Source organism: Lithobates pipiens, unplaced genomic scaffold, assembly GCF_037356315.1.
Source record: "Lithobates pipiens isolate NorthernLeopardFrog02 unplaced genomic scaffold, aLitPip1_a1.2 Scaffold_30, whole genome shotgun sequence".
Lineage (NCBI taxonomy): Eukaryota > Metazoa > Chordata > Amphibia > Anura > Ranidae > Lithobates > Lithobates pipiens.
The window spans coordinates 6837264-6855291 of record NW_027507791.1 but is presented as its reverse complement, the minus strand read 5'-3'; the positions used below and the strand labels follow the sequence as shown (position 1 = coordinate 6855291).

Sequence of the window (18028 nt, the reverse complement as noted above, 5' to 3'; positions counted from 1 at the left end):
TGCGTTGAGATCACCATGGAGCTCCTCAACAAGAGCCACCTCTCAATATTCTGCACCTTTGATAGCCACAGAGGAGATGTAGGTGGTGGTGGGAGATGGGAAGACAAGGAGGGGCACATGATTGCACAGGCCTGGGGGAGGGTGGATCACACTGAATAGGTCACTGTGTACACAATGAAACATCACCCCTTCCACAGAGATGTGAGGGGGAGCTGTGGTGACCAGAGCGCCCCCCCCCCCCCTTTCACAGTGCAAGGTGCAAGGCGACCTCCGTGGGCCCTGCTGTAAAGAGGAACTCTTATGTAAGACGGAACAATGCAGGCCCTGATGTAAAGAAGGACTCTGATGTAAGAGGAATGCTGCTGACCTTGATGTAAGGGGGGGGGGGGGTGTTTGGTGACCAGAGACCACCTTATATTGGAGATCTCCTTTACATCACGGTCTGCAGTGTCACCCTTACATCAGGGTTCCCCTATAAATTAGGGTCAGCAGAGCCCCCCCCCCCCCGCATTGTAAGGGGGGGGAGACCTTGCAGTTTCTGATGTAAAGAGGAACTCTGGGGACTCTTTTGTAAGGGGGAACTCTGGTGAGACCCTCTTACTTCAGATTTCCCCAATACATCACAATCCGCAATGTTCCCCCTTACATCAAAGGCCATAGCATTCCACTATAGGCATATAAAAAAAATATTTTTTTGATAAAATAAGGTTGGGTTTCCGGCGGTGGGGCGCTTAAGAACTCTCTGCCTATAAGCTCCCGAGATGTATATACAGCTTTGGTTGAACCAGGATTGAACCGTTTGGCCTCAATTCTAAACCTTATGTCTGGAGGAAACTAGGCACCACTCATTACCTGCCCAATACCATGCCTACAGTAAAATATGATAGTGGCAGCATCATGCTGTGGGGGTGTTTTTCAGCAGCAGGGACTGGGAGACTGGTCGGGGTTGAGGGAAAGCTGAATGGAGCAAAGTACAGAAATAACCCTAATGAAAACTTGTTCCACAGCGCTCAGACAGGGCCACACCCAGAGACAACAAAGGAGTGGCTTCAGGACATCTGACTAAAGGTGGCTCAGCCAGAGCTCTAACTTGAACCCTATTGAGCATCTCTGGAGAGGCCTGAAAATGGTTGTCCACTGACGGTCCCCATCCAACCTGAGTGGCTTTGCAAAGAAGAATGGCAGATAATCCCCCAGTCCAGGTGTGCAAAGCTTGTTGCTCCATACCCAAAAAGACTTGGGGCTGCAATTGCTGCAGAAGGTGCTTCAAAAAAATACAGAGTAATGGGTCTGAATACCTCAGTACCTGTGATATTTCAGTTCAGTTTTCACTTTGTCATTGATGAGTATTGAATGTAGATTAAAGGGGTTGTAAAGGTATTTTTATTTTTTTTAAATAACAAACATGTTATATACTTACCTCCACTGTGCAGCTTGTTTTGCACAGAGTGGCCCCGAACCTGGTCTTCTGGGGTCTCTTGGCGGCTGGCTCCGCTCCCCCCCGCAAGGACTTCTCACGTTAATGCGAGCTCCCTCGCATGGCGAGAAGTGATTGCAGGCGCACTCCCATGATACAGTCAGAGGCCATAGCCACTCACTGTATCACTCGGCCCCGCCCCCCGGTTCTCCGCGTCATTGGATGTGATTGACAGCAGCGTGAGCCAATGACTGCACTGCTTTCAATCCATCCACTGTAACCAATCAGCGGCCAGATTGATCGGCGAAGAGGATGTCGGGTGCGAGCGCGGGACTTTCGAGGGGTCAGGTAAGTAAAACAGGGGGGCTGGGGAGGCCGGCATTGTCTGTTTTTTCACCTTGAAACTTTTTTTACCTTTACAACCCCTTTAATGATAAAAAAATGAATTTAAAACAACTGTAAATATCAGTCTCCAACATAACAAAATTAAAAAAATGAATATGACTATATATGAATAGCAGCACATAAACACACACACACAGTCTGCCAAGAATCAAAACATTCTTTATCAGTTGAACTTAAGTATAAACATTGTAACAATTTGTCAATGGAATAGACTTTGTGTGCAAGTGAAAAAAGTTTAAGCACTTAAACCCTAAACCATTTTCTGACATTTGTTGATTTCAAGTTAAAATCACTTGGAACCCCCAAATATTATATATATTTTTTTCAGTAGACAGACACCCTAGAGAATAAAATAGTGGTTGTTGCAATATTTTATGTCACACTGTATTTGCACAGTGGTCTTTCAATTTTTTTTTAAAACATTACTTTAATGAATTAAGAAAAAAAAATAAAAAAAATAAAATATTTTTTTGGAAAATGTGAAAAATTTTACGTAGAAAGAATCGTGAGAGAATTGTGAACTTTTTAATCTAAGCAACAAAATTGTGATTCTCATTTTGGCCAGAATCGTGCAGCTCTAAACAGTAATAGAGGCATTACCTTGAAGCCGTCCTGCTAGATCTTGGGATTCCCGCAATTCCCTCTCCAGTTCCATTTGCTGTTCCTGGCACTCGGTCATCCGTACTTGCTTCAGATGCAATTCCTCCTCCTGCTGCGCCCGTCTGGCCAGCACCTCTGCCAGCTCCTTACGGAGACTTTCTCCTTGCTGTATGGTGGCCTGTAACTGACACTTCAGGTCTTCTTTCTCCTTCGCCTCCTAGATGGACAGGCCATGGGTTGTTAGTTATGTTACAATATGAACATTTCATAATTAATAACACAGACATATGCAGTAATTTTAGTGACTACATATTTGAAGTTGTTAATATTTAGGTAAAGCTGAATTCCAGGCACAAAAAAATAAATAAATAAACAAATAAATAAATGATAACTAAATGTATATCTCTCAATATCCACAAAGAATATAAATCCACTTTGTGCGCACTAAATGCCTCTGTAAAATAGGATTTTTGTACTCACCATAAAATCCTTTTCTCTGCAATTCACCGACCGACACAGCTCTTCTCTGTAACTAAATGGGTTTGTTAGCCTGCCATTAGGAGAACTAGGCAAAAATTGTAACACAATACACAGAACTTTAGTCCCGCCCCAGAGGGCGGACCCTGTGCTAACAACCCTCCCTGCTCCCAGGCAGAACTCAGTACGTCAACAAGCAGTACAACGTAGAGAAAAGGAGGGGTGAGTGCTGTGTCGGTTGGTGAATTACAGAGAAAAGGAACTAGTGAAACTAACCCCACAAAAACACAGCAGTGTACGGAAAAATACATCGCCATACAACCGGGTATTCTCAACAGGAGAGATCCCCAACACCGCAACCTTTGTGCGGACATAACGCAACAGTGCATTAACAACAGTACTGCGTTTTTATCGAGAAACCAGGAAAAAAAATCTCAATTGCAACTACATGGATCATTGGAGTCCCCTCGGCTTCCACTCTGCAGAGCAGACGTGGCAACAGTTTCAGTGGAGGAAAGGCGTAGATCAGCTGGTACTGATCCCACTGAGCCACCAGCGCGTCTGACCATGGATCTCTCGTCCTGGACATGAATCTCGGCACCTTCCGATTGAGACGGGAGGCCAATAGATCCACATCTGGTGTGCTCCATTTCAGGCACAGCAGCTTGAATATCTCTGGATGCAACGCCCATTCTCCTGGGTCCAGCATCTGACGACTCAGATAGTCCGCCTGCCAATTCCCCCCCCCCCCCGGGATATAAATGGCTGACAGGGCCGTAACGTGTTGCTCTGCCCACCGCAGTATGTGAGCGACCTCCCGAGCTGCAGCTGAGCTTCTTGTTCCCCATTGGTGATTTATGTATGCCACAGCCGTGGCGTTGTCGGACTGTATTCTGGTCGGACGTCCTTGTGGAGGCCCAGCCTGATCGCTCAATTCGAGCAGATTGATCGGCAACCTGGATTCATCCGTCGACCAGAGGCCCTGAGCCGACTGAATCCCCATCACTCCACCCCAGCCTGAGACTGGCATCCGTAGTGATCACCGTCCATTTCAGAGGAAGGAAAGATTTCCCCGTTTTGTCAAAATCTCCTTCTGCAGGACTCTGGTGTGGAACTGGGCATAAGGTACTGCCTCGAAGGAGGCTACCATGAGCCCCAGTACTGGCATGCAAAAGCGGAGTGACGACCACTTGCGGTTCATCAGTAGTTTGACCGCAGATCTGAGAGTCTGCAATTTGTCTGAGGGAAGAAAGACCCTCGCCTCCTCCCTGGAGTCCAATAGTAAACCCAGGTACTCCAGACGCTGGGTCGGTACAACCACCGACTTCTTTAGGTTCAACAGTCACCCAAATTCTCGCAGAGTCTGCATGGTGATCGCCACATCCTCCTCCAATTTTGAGGCGGAAGATGCTCTCAGGAGGAGATCGTCCACGATTCTGCGTTGTCGTAGCAACGCCAATACTGGAGCCAGTACTTTGGTAAAGACCCGGGAGCTGATGCCAGGCCAAAAGGAAGAGCCACAAACTGGTAATGGGCTTCCCTGACTGACAAACGCAGAAATTTTTGATGCCGAAGGCATATGGGTATGTGCAGGTACGCATCCTGGATGTCCAAAGATGCCAGGGAGTCCCCTTGATGGAGTGCAGCGACTACAGAGCAAACTGATTGCATTCTGAACCTCTGCACTTTTACAAAGTGATTGAGGGCTTTTAAGTCCAAGATTGGATGTACCCCTTCCTTCTTGGGAACCACAAACAGATTTGAGTAGAATCCCTGGAAGTGTTCCGATTCCGGAACTGGTACAATCACCCCTTGATTCAGCAAGTCCCTTACTGCCCCTAGCAGTGCCTCCCAGCGAACCGGGGACGCGGGTATGCTGAAGGGGAAGAATCTGTTTGGCGGCCAAGAGAGAAACTCTATCTTGTAGCCTGTGGAAATCAGGTCGCAGACCCATTAGTCAGATAACTGGGAGGTCCACCGGGCTGCAAACTCCCGAAGACGACCCCCCCACCCGATACGCGGGTGGGGTCAAACCTTCATGTAGTAGCACTTTTGTTCACAGGCTTGTTAGGCTTGCGGTTCCAGGGACACTTTTGACCGTCCGTGGACGTCCTGTCAGTCTGGGAACCTTTTGTCGAAGCAGTGGGCAGACGAAAAAGCTGATTGTGAGCGGAAAAAGAGGGCCCTTGCCTGCGGCGTGGCTCCTTAGCTATCCTGGCCTGTGGGAGTAGAGTACTTACACCACCTGTGGCATTTTTAATGGCATCCAACAAAGCGCCAAAGAGCCAGTCGCCAAGAAAGGGAAGATCCGTCAGGGCTTTTTTGGATGCCTGGTCAGCAGACCAGCATTTGAAACAGGGAGAGTATCCAGGGCCGCGTCACAAACGTACTTAAGGCCTTGCACTAGTTGGTCTGCTAGTTCCACGCAGACAGGGGAGGCGTTTTGCTCTCCCAATTCGCAGTGCAAAAGTTTTGCCCACTCAGTCAGTGTCTGCGACACCAGTGCGGATGACAGTACTGGTCGCACGGCTGACTCCACAACTGTAAACAAGGAACAAGCCACTGCCTCGGCCTTCCTGTCCGTGGGATCCTTGAATACAGGAGTCCCCTCTACCGGGATCGTGGTTACTTTATTTAACCTGGATACTGGGAGTTCCACGACCGGAGGAGCTGACCATTTTTTGAGAAGGCTTTCCGCAAAGGGGTAACGCACCACAATTTATTTGGGAACCGAAAAAGTCCTTTGCGGCCGACCCCATTCCCTGTAGATGAACTTGTCAAAATAAGCCAAATACGGGAACACCTTAGGTGAACGTGCTGGCTTGCGGGACCCAAAAGGGACCGCTACCTCAGCAGAGGGATCCGCTGGCTCCTGTATCTTCAGGGTACCACGCATAGCTGTGATAAGTGCTCCAACAAGCGAATTTGTCGCGCCCGGACCCGGACGGGGAATCATCCTCACAGTCCGAATGGCCCTGGTCAGCCTCGTCTGATAGGTCAGAGCAGGGGTCACCAGCCGGAGCAGGGCCCGAGTCTGCATCAGAGCTCTCCCCAGAGGACGGGGGGTAGGGGCCGTTTACACGCACCTTTTCTTCCATGCACCGCCTCTATTTTTGCAACAAAAGAGTTAAGGACCGCCGTCAGGGTGTCCATGGGCACAGCGCTATCCGCAGGTGACCCGGTTGCAATAGCCTGGATTTCGCACTAAGACTAGTGCTTACTCATAGCTGGTTCAGCTATGAGTAAGCACTAGCCTTAGTGCGAAACGCGTCTGAGGTTAGCATCTTTTGCTGTGATGTAATTTGCTGCATCTTAAATATTATTTGAATAAAGCATCGTTTTAGGTTTGGAGTGCGGCTGTGCAGAGTTCTGTCATTATCCACATTATCTGCAGATAACACTACCTTATTCTGTCCAGTCCCCCCTGTGTGCTCCCGTCACCCCCACATTGCTGCCAGCTTCCTTTAATTTTGTGCAGTTGAGGCTGCAAAGATACAGACTGAGAAATGTGTCCTCAATCTCTGTGTCTCAAAAGGCTATGTTTACATTTTTACAGTGGCATTTGTTCTGTTATATTTTCTAAGTTTTCCTTATGATTTAGTTAGGCTTTGCAAGTTAATTTCTTTAAAAACAAATGAGCAAAAAAAAAAAAAAAAAAAAAGAAGGAGCAATGAACCCTGGTGATCTTTGATTTCTTTCATGCTGTTCAGGTAGATCTTTAACTTTCAAAGTTTACCTACCCCTGCCTTAGATTATATAAATTTAGTAAATAAATAAAGTCGCGCTACGGACTTCCCACCCTATGTGTGACTAAGACCAATGAAAACTAAAAAATGTTTTTATACGTTGCAAAATTAAAATAAGAAAAATGCAATAATCAGTGTGTGCAAATACGCGCTGACACTACTGTGACCCATAAATATAAATTTGCTTATAATAATAAAAATCATTCAAAAGGTTGTGCAAAATAATTAATCCCAAAAACGTCCTTGTGCATAGAAAAAACTTTTTAAAATTGCATTCTGGGATCGCTGGAAAGTCCCATACAGTATTGTCCCAGGTAGTGGTAACACAAGGTAAAGTGACTAGTGCAACGTAGCGTGGCTACGTATGTGCACCCTTTCTATAGCCAGCAGCGGCCGGCGCAGTTTGTTTTACCTGTTTACAAACGCAAACTGTTTTTACTAGCAAATATGAGTAATTTTCTTTTATGTAATTAAATAAAAAGCTGTTCAAACGTACTACACCATGGATATGTTTTTCTTCCCTCAATGTACATAACAACGGAGTGCACATAAAGTGAAGAGTGAACATTCCCCCAGCGCACCAGCAGCAGTATCCAGATAGCAGCACAGTGGCTCATACTGTGAAAGCCCATCCAACCCCACAGGGGTACATGATCTGGTGAGAGCATTCACATTACCACAACACTGAGTGGCGCACCGGGGACGAGTGTTTTCTCTGCATTGAGGATTGGCACTTTTGCACTAGTCACTTTACCTTGTGTTACCACTACCTGGGGACATTACTGTATGGGACTTTCCAGCGATCCCAGAATGCGATTTTGAAAGTTTTTTCTATGCACAAGGACGTTTTTGGGATTATTTTGCACAACCTTTTGAATGATTTTGTCTTATGAATTTTGATATTATTATTATAAGCAAATTATATTTATTTGTCACAGTAGTGTCAGCACGTATTTGCACACACTGATTATTGCATTTTTCTTATTTTAATTTTGCAACGTAAAAAATAAAATAAAAATTTCAGCACTGAAATATAGATTTGCATTGTAACACTTATAAACTAATTATAAATTTTGTATATATCTTTATAAATAGACCCTCATAGGTTAAATACATATTGGGTTTTAGCGCCATAGCCCACTATTTAATTCTTTATATATAAATTTAGTGATCCTGTTAATGCCTTTATTTCCGTGTAGGCAACCAAAAGCCGCACCACCTTAATATTCTGCATATGCTTTGGGTCTCTTCTCACTGCATTTGCTCACATCTCTAACGGCACTATAGTGCAGAAACAAAGCTCATCTCCTCCTCCCTCCCTCATTGTGAATGGAATCCTGAAATGGTGACATCACTTTCTCTCCTGACATACCCCACAGGGAAACATCTATCCACCATTCACCAGCAGCAAGGGATATCGACAGGGCCGTCTTTAATATTGATTGGACCCTGGGCAAGAATTTTCTTAGGGCCCCCTCCCCCCATGCAATTTCGCTCTACACCTTCTCTGAGACATACAATAAATAGCAGCTAGACTTAAAATCAGTTTACTGTATCAGGTCCGGCAGCGATTTCGATTGGTTGCCAGAGGTTACAGCATATCATTACTGCTTACTGACTGGTTGCTAGAGGTTACAGCACTCCTTAAGGCTCACTGATTAGTTGCTAGAGGTTACAGCACATTTCTGCTTGTTGATTGGCTGCTAGAGATTGCTGTACAGTAATACTGCTCACTGGTTGCTATAGGTTACAGCACATCTTCTCCTCACTGCAGGGGGGCATGATATACCTATGAATGCTGCCTTTATTTACATATCAATGCAGTTGGCCTCAGCTATTTACATATGCATGTCATTGCTATTTACATATGAATGCCAGTATTTACATGTAAACAGGTCTGCAGGTGAGTCATCTGTACACAACAATAGGGCAGAGCTGGCAAGCATTAGTAGCAGCACATGACTAAAACTTCAAGGGACAAGGGAATGTAAACTGGGATAGTTGACAAGTATGAGGCAGCTACTTTGGGCCCCACAACAATGACAGGGCCCAGGGCAGCTGCCCCTTTTGCCCTGCCTTAAAGATGGCCCTGGATAGCGATCATATAACTACATACAACAGGTGACTAAAAGTAAATGTTGATTTTACATAAATGAAATAAAAGGTAGAGGTAGAGCTTGGGCTTGGGTTTATGCTGCCTTTACTACTGTAGGCTGTAGGTTCACTTTACACTTGTGCAGTGTGGGACACACCATGTGATTAGGATAGGGGTTGCACCGCATTCCTATTCAAATCACGTGTCACTTTTTGCTGTGCGATTTGAGCCCATTCATTTTATATGGGCTCCATTTGCACCACACAGCACGAAAAAAGGGTGCCAACACATTTTTTGCCGCACCTGAATTGTATCACATGGGTGTTCACACCCATGCGATCCGATTCTTGCAATGACAGTGTTTTGTGACCTGTTTTGGTGTGTCATTAAATTTAACATGGACACCGGTGCCAGATTGCATGAACAGAATGCAATTTCAGTGCGATAAACACTCTGGATTTGCTGCGCTTCCCGCACCGCTTATTTATGTGAACTAGGGCTTAGGATACAAAAGTTAGTTCCCAAAATCAAACCTCAGAAGTCACAAACAGGTCTTGTTCTTCACTTTTCTTACCATTGCTTTGGGTAAAATATTGTGCTGCTACGTGGAAAAAAAAAGAGTATCACCCATTACCAAATATTGTATCTGTGCTGCTCTATGAAGATTAGAGAACATCACTTGTGCCATCTGGGAGCCTGGAAAGTCATGACCTGTCAGACGCCCCTGAGGGCCAGGATGATAAAGCATATAGCATAGTACTGTGCATGTCATGAAAGAGCAGTCTTTGAATCTGACCTGTGTACAACGCTCGCTCGTCACTCTTGTGATCTCATCTTTCTTCTCCAGTTCGCGCTCTAACTTTTTGCACTTCAGCTTCCAATGTCTGAGGCTCTCCTGCGCTTTGGACTTCAGATCTTCTTTCTTCTTCTCTGCCTCTAGGCGCTGGGCATCCACCTGCTGTAGTTCAGCCAGACAGCGCTCAGCCTCCTGGGTCACCTCCTCCAGCTGCTGCCCTAATTGAGAATTGTTGCTCTCGGTCTGACTCCTCTCCCTCTCACATATCTCGTAGCGGCTCTGGATGTCCTTTAGCTGCTCCAACATACGCAACTGCTGCCGCTCTCTCTTCTCCATGTCTGTTGTCAGAAGCTATGAGACAACATGAGACGACAATATCATACATGATGAAAAATAAAACTTTTGTTAAGCATGTCTTGTAAAACGGAAACTTTCTTCCTCAGAGACCACCAATCCTTTCTTACCTAAAAGGACCATATGAAGACAGATATGAGATGGGCCATTTGTTTCTATCTTGTTTTTAAATGGAACAGTGCCTTGAAGATAGATGCAGAGGTATATGCAGCTGGCCTGGCTTGCTAATTTAGATGCTAAATATTTGTATGTCCCTCAAGCCCAGATGAAGGTATGCAGCCCCCCATCTCTGCACCACTTTTTCTGCCTATCCTGATGTCATGATTTAGCAAGTCACTGACCTGGAACAAGCATGCAGCCACTGAAGTATGAAACATCTGAAATCCAGCACTGTTTTTTCCTAGGCCAGCAACAGTACTGAAACCAGGATCAGGAGAAAAGCTTTAAATCTAAACTCTGGGCAAAAAAACCCCAACAAAACTTTAAATTTACCTTAAAAGCAACAGGGGATTACAAATCCATTTTGTGCTCAAATTCCTTTGAAAACCCAGATATTGCCTTGTAAAAATATTGACAAAATCAATGCACATAGCCTGTGCAAAGAGCGGAGCTGTGGGAGTGGCCCAGCAAGCTTCCACCACTAAAGGCTGCCTGCAGAACACTACAGGAAGGGGCGAAAACAAGACCAGTCACCCTGGACAAGGGTAGAGCAGCAGTGAGCGGTCAGTATTACAGAAAGCTCCAGCACAGAGGGAAAGTCTCACATTGGATTACTGCAGATGATATGGAAAGAAAACAAACAAAACACACCGAGATTCAAGAAAGAATACACATTGACAAATTTATTTAGACAATATTGGCTCCCCCCCCCCCCCCCAAAAAAAAAAAAAAATACTGTAGCTGCTGACTTTAAATAGAAGCACACTTACCTGTCAACTCTCTACTGGGCTTCTGGTCTCTAGCGCCCAGATCTTAAGTAAGGGAAACCAGCTGTGGAGCGCTTTGGTTTCACCGTCGGCTTCACACTGTGCATGTGCAAATCACGCTGCGCTTTGCAAAGGATCATGCAGTCACATAACAGCTCTCAGAAGGCTTTGGGAAAATGGAGGAGGAAGGTATACGGTTGAACTTCCAATCAGATCTTTGTGGCAATCTGAGCAGAAGTGGGAGCAGGTACCTGTTAAAACCAAGTACCCAAACCCCCCCCCCATTTTTGTGCTCAAAACAGAAGTGAGCAATGGCAGTTCACAGGAGGGTATTTGCATAATGCTAGCTAATCAGTAGGAAATTTGGGGCAGTATATCTGGTTATGCACAAGTATCCCACTTGAAAAATCTGCTTTTAAATCCAATTGTCTTTTTCTGAGCAGAGGGGGGGAAAGGTTAAAGGGACTGTAAAGTTTATTTTTTTAGTTAAATCCTGTTTTTGCTGTTCCACCTGTTACAGTGGATTTGCACAGAGCAGGCCGATCCTCCTCTTCTCAGGTCCCTCTTTGGTGCTCCTTGCTCCTCCCTCCTGATGAGTGCCACCACAGCAAGCAGCTTGCTACGGGGGCACCCAAGCTGAGCCACAGCTCACTATGTCAATTCAGACATGGAGCCACCCCTTTTCTCTGCTCATTGGCTGACTGACTTTGATTGACAGCAGTGGGAGCCAACGGCGTTGTGCTGCTGTCTCAGCCAATGAGGAGGGGAGTCCGGGGCAACGGAGACACTCCTGCAACATTACTGGATCTAGAGGGGCCTCAGGTAAGTATTAGAGGAGTGGGGGGGCTGCTGCACAGAGAAGGCTTTTCATCTTACTGCATAGAATGCATTAATATAAGAAACCTTCTGCCTTAACAATAACTTTAAATCTGTTTGGGATTCTAATTACCCCATATTAGGGAACTATCCCCTCACTTCCTGTCCTGCTGACTGCCTATGAATCTAGGAGTCACCTGAGCAGAAGTGAAAGGAACCTCAATATGGACTATTCCCGACTCTAGCAGTAGTTGTTGATAGTAGAAATATCTTCAGTTAAAGTAAGTTATAAATGCAGCAGAAGGGAAAAAAAAAAAAAACATTCATTCTCCTAAGGGAAACTGTGCAGGTCTGAAGTGGATGGAGTTTGCGCCCATTTCTCCTGCAAGCAGCAGCAGAACCCTATATTGCTTATTTTCATCAAGCCGAGTCCCTCAATGGAGGATAGAGAAAATATTCTTTAGAAGATATCACGATTTTATGCAACACAACAAATTTAGAGACCTATACTAACTAGTGATGCAATACAATGCAATTGAAGCATTAAGCATGCTCTTCCTGCAGGTCATAAACGCGGCTTCCTACAGAAGTGTGCAGTCTGTAGACCTACAGCTTTGCCGGCACGCTCAGAGATTAAGAGGATAATCTGAGCCAGACTCGATTGATTGGAATAATGGCGGGGGCAAGTTGTTTTTGTTCTAGCACACGCTAAGAGCGGCAGTTCAGCAGTGATGTATTAATGCTGCTACTCTCTGCAAGCCTTAAGCAAGGTTTAATAATAAACTCTTTTCTACCGACACCACGGCAAGGCTACATTTCAGAGATTTATGGCCTCCTTAAGTGATGTCTAATTGCTTTGTAGAGTGTGTGGAAGACTGCGAGACGCTCCCAGACACAGATCGGAGCAGCGTTTATATGGACGCAGGTGACAAGACAAAGGTCCTAATGATATGAAGACATCTCAGTGCTTATTACAACATGTACTGCATTGGCATTCACTCAGTGCAAGTGAGGGTGGATGGTGTGTAGCAGAAGACAAAACAATTAATACAAATTTTGGGAGGATTTGATAATGAAACACAAATATAAATAATTACTGTTAAAGAAATCCACACAGAGAAATATGTAGTGTTCCCTCACACTGGTGGTCAGTGAAGTGCCCCTTGGATTGGTGGTCCAATTAGGTGCTTGTCACTGCAGGGACATCTCACTATTACCTGCATGTGACAGGTTTATTGCACTCCCAGGAAGACACACTCCGGCTGTGAGAGAGGAGATAAGCACACAGAGCAGCTATGTCCATCCTTCTCCTCTGCTGCCCATTCACAGAAGCCTTTGTATTTTGTTAATGAGTTCACATAACACAAAGGCTTCTGTGAATGGGCAGAAGGAGAGGAGGCTTGAGCAAAGCAACCCAGCGACTCTGCTATTGAAAGAGCTCAGACCACAGAAAGCAGCATTGAAGCTCCAGAAGTATTCTTCCTGGAGCAGAATAAAACTGTCAGATGAGGCAAGCACCTCATTGGACTGAACCCATGGCACGTCTGTCGTTTTTACAAAGTAGCTAAATTACTGGAGTTCAGCTTTATGGAACCCAAAGGTTCCACAGAAGCCTGGTTGAGAAAGGCTCAACCTGAACTCCAGGCAAGCACCTTCTATCACCAATCGCAAAAAAAGTGTAAAATCTACATAAAAATAGAATGCAAGGATTTCTAAATCTCAAACCCATATTTCCTTAATCGTCTTTCAGGACAGCCACTATGAGAGATAGACTCCTCCTCTTCCTCTGGAAACACTGCGCCAGCCCATAAATTCTTACTTCCCCTGCCGGGCCTCAGTTATTAGTGTTTCCTCCGGCGGGGAGACACTGTGCAGGGACCAGGCCGATCAGTCGGGGAGGCTGTGGCCATTCTTTTCGTCAAGAACCCGGTTGAAAGAAGCAGGGGCTTCGTTAGGAGAAAGCTGGGTTCAAACCGTTTGGATGTTCGGTTTACTTACCTCACCAGGTATTGCCACCCCTTCCTAGTCGAGCGCGACTTCAGGTCGTGGGGGACTCCTATCGCATCTACAGGGACGCAGCTGGCAAGCCGTTCGAAAGATTTCCCTATACAAGGGTACAGTCCGCCCTTTTTTTCTTTGAACCGAGCGGGCCGAACGAATGGGCGACGTCGTATCCGGTGGAAACGAAGGCTTGACCTCGAATACGATCAACTTCCGGTTCCGGGTCGTGGAGCTGATAGGAGGGCCGGGCACAAGCTGGAGATGAGTTTGGAATGCGCACAGGCAGCGTGAAACTCTGTAGTAAGCAGCCACCTGCAGTCATGTCGGAAGCTGAGGCTAAACCAACAGACACTATCTCCAGCATTCCTAAGGTAAGGGCACCCTGGGGAGGGGTACTCTCTATCTAGGATCCCCCCACCCCAATGTATGGTTCTATCATCGGGGGGGGGGGGGTGCAGACCCCCTGGGTGGCCGGGGGGGAGGGGAGGCTCAAATCCCTTCTTTTAAAAAGGGTCTAGTGCACTCCCAGGGTTGTATCCCGAGCTTTGTATTGACTTTTTCTCTTTTTTTCCTTTTTTTACTTATTTCAGAAAGCTACGGAAAAAACTAAGTCTACGCATAGCTCTAAAAAGAAGTGTGCCTCCTGTAGGGACATTTTAGGGGAATCTTGGACAAAAGTGTTGTGCAAAGGCTGTATAGATTCCCTCGTTAGGGAAAGGGAATCTGAACAGGAGTCAGGACTAGCAGCTTCAGTCAAAGAGCTCTCGTCCATCTTCTCTTCTTTTAGATCCCTTTTTGAAAAATTTCAGCTTCCCACGGGTCCAGCTCCCCAGGATACAACCCCACCTCTAGCACAGAGTTCTGCTCCGGTTCAACCTGCTACTACAGGGGGGACAGAGGTTGCAGGCCCTTCAGGGACAGGAAGGGAACTTCCAGACAGTTCCTCTTCCGATTCCCAGGAGGGTTCAGAGGGGGAGGAGCAGGACGGGGGGTCCAGGAAAGCCTCCAGATATAAATTATCCCTTGATGAGGTAGAGGACCTCTTAAAAGCGATTTATACAACCCTCGGTATCCAGGCGGATAAGAAGCCCCTAACCCTTCATGACCAAATGTATTCAGGTTTAGGGGAACCAAAGAGAAGGGTGTTTCCAGTGCACAAAGTTCTAATGGAAACAGTTAAAAAGGAGTGGCAGGATCCTGAGAGAAAGCCCTTTTTGTCTAGATCCCTCAAAAGAAGATTCCCATTTTCAGAGGACCCAGCATGCCTTTGGAATAAAAATCCCAAATTAGATGCCGCTTTCTCCCAGGTCTCCAGACACACAGATTTGGCGTTTGAAGACATGGGGGCCTTGGCAGATGTCATGGACCAAAGGATTGACTCTCTGCTTAAGAAAACGTGGGACTCGGCTATCGGCAATTTAAAGCCTGAAATGGCAGTTACGGTTGTGGCTCGCAAATTAGAGCACTGGCTCTCACAGATCCAACAACATATTGAGGCAGGCACAGATAAGGAAACCATTCTGTCGTCCTTCCCTACTATGCTGCGAGGGGTCGCTTACATAGCAGATGCCTCTGCCGAGTCCGTCCGCATGTCGGGCAGAACGGCGGCTCTAGCCAATTCGGCCAGAAGGGCCCTCTGGCTAAAAACGTGGCCAGGGGATAATGCCTCCAAGATAAAACTGTGTGGGATACCTTTGACGGGGGACCTCCTTTTTTGGCCCAGGGCTAGAGACTGTTCTAGACCGGACAGCAGACAGGAAAAAATCCTTTCCTCTTAAACGGAAAACCCCCATACAAACAAAAAAGGGGTTTCGTCCGCAAGGGCGTAGGGAAACCCCTAAACCAGAGGGGAAAAAGAAAACCTGGCCCCAAAAAGGCAGGGACAGAGGAGGGGCGATTTTTCGCCCTCCTGTCCAGCACCGTAAAACCCAGTGACATTCCAGCTACAGTGGGAGGAAGACTGGGGGCCTTTCTCCCACAGTGGGAGACAATATCCCCCAATCAATTTTTTTTAGGGGTAATAGGAAGGGGGTACCTCTTGGAATTCTTAAGACCACCCCCTCAAAAGCTCCTTGTCACGCATCTACCCAGGTGCATGGCAAAGGCCGAGGCCTTGCTGGAAGCTCTGAGGGAATTGGAGAATCAGGATGTTATTCTCAGGGTCCCAAAAGCAGAAGAGGGAAGGGGGTTTTATTCTCATGTCTTCGTAGTAAAAAAACCCTCAGGAAAGTTCAGATTGATTCTGAACTTAAAGCCCCTGAACGGTTCAGTGACATACAAAAGATTCCGCATGGAGTCGATCTTTTCAGTAAAGGCTCTTCTGCCCCGCAACTGTTTCATGGTATCTCTGGACCTAAGGGACGCGTATTTACACATCCCTATAGCGGAGGCCTCGCAGAAGTTTCTACGCCTTGCCATAGATTTAGGGGGAGAAACAGTACACTTTCAGTTTCAGGCCCTGCCATTCGGGCTATCCTCTTCACCCCGCATTTTTACCAGGGTCCTGGCAGAAGCCATGGCCTTTCTTCGGCTCCAAGGGATATGTATAATAGCCTACCTGGACGACCTGCTCTTATTTGCAGGATCCCCAATACAGTTGGTCAAGGATCTCAATCTAACCAAAAGGACCTGGGGTGGCTTCTGAACTTGGAATAGTCCAGCCTGATCCCCTCACAACAGATCTCCTATCTAGGTCTCCTGCTGGACTCAACACTGTTGAGAGTTTTTCTGCCAAGAGAGAAGGTACAAAAGCTGGACAGAGCGGTGGCCTCTCTTCAGAGCAACCAGCTGTTTTCCATAAGGGTTCTGATGTCAGTATTGGGTCTTCTTACATCTACCCTCCCAGCAGTGCAGTGGGCAGGGCTACATTTTTGTCCCCTACAGACCTTTGTCCTAGGGGTGTGGGACCACAGTCTGGAGGCTCTAGACACCCTAGTACATATTCCACACCAAGTAAAGAGATCCCTCTGGTGGTGGAGGAAAGTGACAAACCTGTCGCAAGGGCGTCTGTGGCTCATCCCGGTTTCTCGGGTAGTTACCACAGATGCAAGCGGAAAAGGCTGGGGGGCACATTTGGGTTCCCTTCTAGCCCAGGGACGCTTTGAACCAGAATTGGCACTTCAGAACTTTCTATGCCTTCCCACCTCCGGCGTTGTTGCTAGCAGTCCTGAGAAAGTTTCAAATGGAAAACACATCTCTGATTCTGGTGGCACCGCATAGGCCCAAGAGAGCATGGTTCTCAATACTGAAGCAGTTGGCGGTAGAACCTCCCCTACTCTTGCCCCCTCGGGACGATCTCCTCTCTCAGGGGCCAGTCCTCTGCCCACAAGTACGCCAGTGGAAGTTAGCGGCCTGGCTACTGAGGAGGGTTTATTAAAAGCTAAAGGGTTTTCAGAGAGGCTAGTTTCTACCCTCCTGGACAGTAGGAAAAAGGAAACTCGCCAGATCTATGAAAAGGTCTGGTTACGTTTCAACAAGTGGTGCGCAGAGAGCTCTTTCCCAGTACGGAGCTCCTCCGCAGTTTTGGAATTTTTACAATGTGGGGCAGATAAAGGCTTATCCATTAGTACCCTTAGGGGTCAAGGGTCAGCCCTCAGTGTTTATTTGGAAGATCATTTGGCTGCCAACCCGTGGGTAGTCAGATTCTTTAGGGCCTTGTCTAGACAGAGACCGGTCCAGGGTCTGTCCTTTCCCAGATGGGATTTATCATTAGTTTTACAAAGCTTAACTGGACCCCCCTTTGAGCCTTTGAAAGAGTGTTTTCTAAGAGAACTTACTCTGAAGACAGTGTTTCTGGTAGCAGTAACAACTGCCAGGAGGGTCAGTGAGATCGAGGCCTTATCAGTCAGGGCTCCCTTTTGCGTTATTTTTCCGGACCGGATAGTTTTAAAGACCGATCCGGCCTTTTTGCCGAAAGTGTCATCCGGCTTTCATAGAAGCCAGGAAATTGTTTTGTCCCAATCACTCCGGCGAGAAGGAAATAAAATTTAATTATTTGGACGTGAGGAGATATATCCTACACTATTTAGAACTGACCAAGAAATTCAGAAGGTCAGACTCCTTATTTGTTTTGTTTTCCGGGGCCAGAAAAGGTTGTAAGGCGTCCCGACGCACTATTATTGCTAGATGGCTCAGAGTAGCCATCGAGCAGGCTTATTCAGTTGCAGGGAAAGAAATCCCAGTGGGTATTAGGGCACACTCTACTAGAGCTATGGCAGCCTCCCAGGCAGAAAAAGCGGGAGCAACGCCAGAACAGATTTGCAGGGCAGCAACATGGTCCAGCTACTCCACTTTCGTAAAACACTACAGAGTGGATCTGGTGTCGGCAGGTGAGCAGGCCTTTGGGCGAAAGGTTTTGCAAGCTGTAGTCCCACCCTAACTGGTAAGTGCTCGTTT

At 46.6% G+C, this 18028-nt stretch overlaps 1 protein-coding gene across 5 annotated transcripts in view; it reads right to left on the bottom strand.

Moving 5' to 3' along the window:
• The window catches only part of CEP128 (centrosomal protein 128), a 373597-nt gene that overhangs the window by 216141 nt on the left and 139428 nt on the right, over positions 1 to 18028 (bottom strand). For all 5 annotated transcript variants that reach the window (XM_077463576.1, XM_077463578.1, XM_077463577.1 and 2 more), the window contains 2 exons: positions 9537 to 9887; positions 2423 to 2639 (listed from right to left, as the gene is read on the bottom strand). In XM_077463576.1, coding sequence (XP_077319702.1) covers positions 2423 to 2639; positions 9537 to 9887 — 568 coding nt within the window. The remainder of the gene's footprint in view (positions 1 to 2422; positions 2640 to 9536; positions 9888 to 18028) is intronic.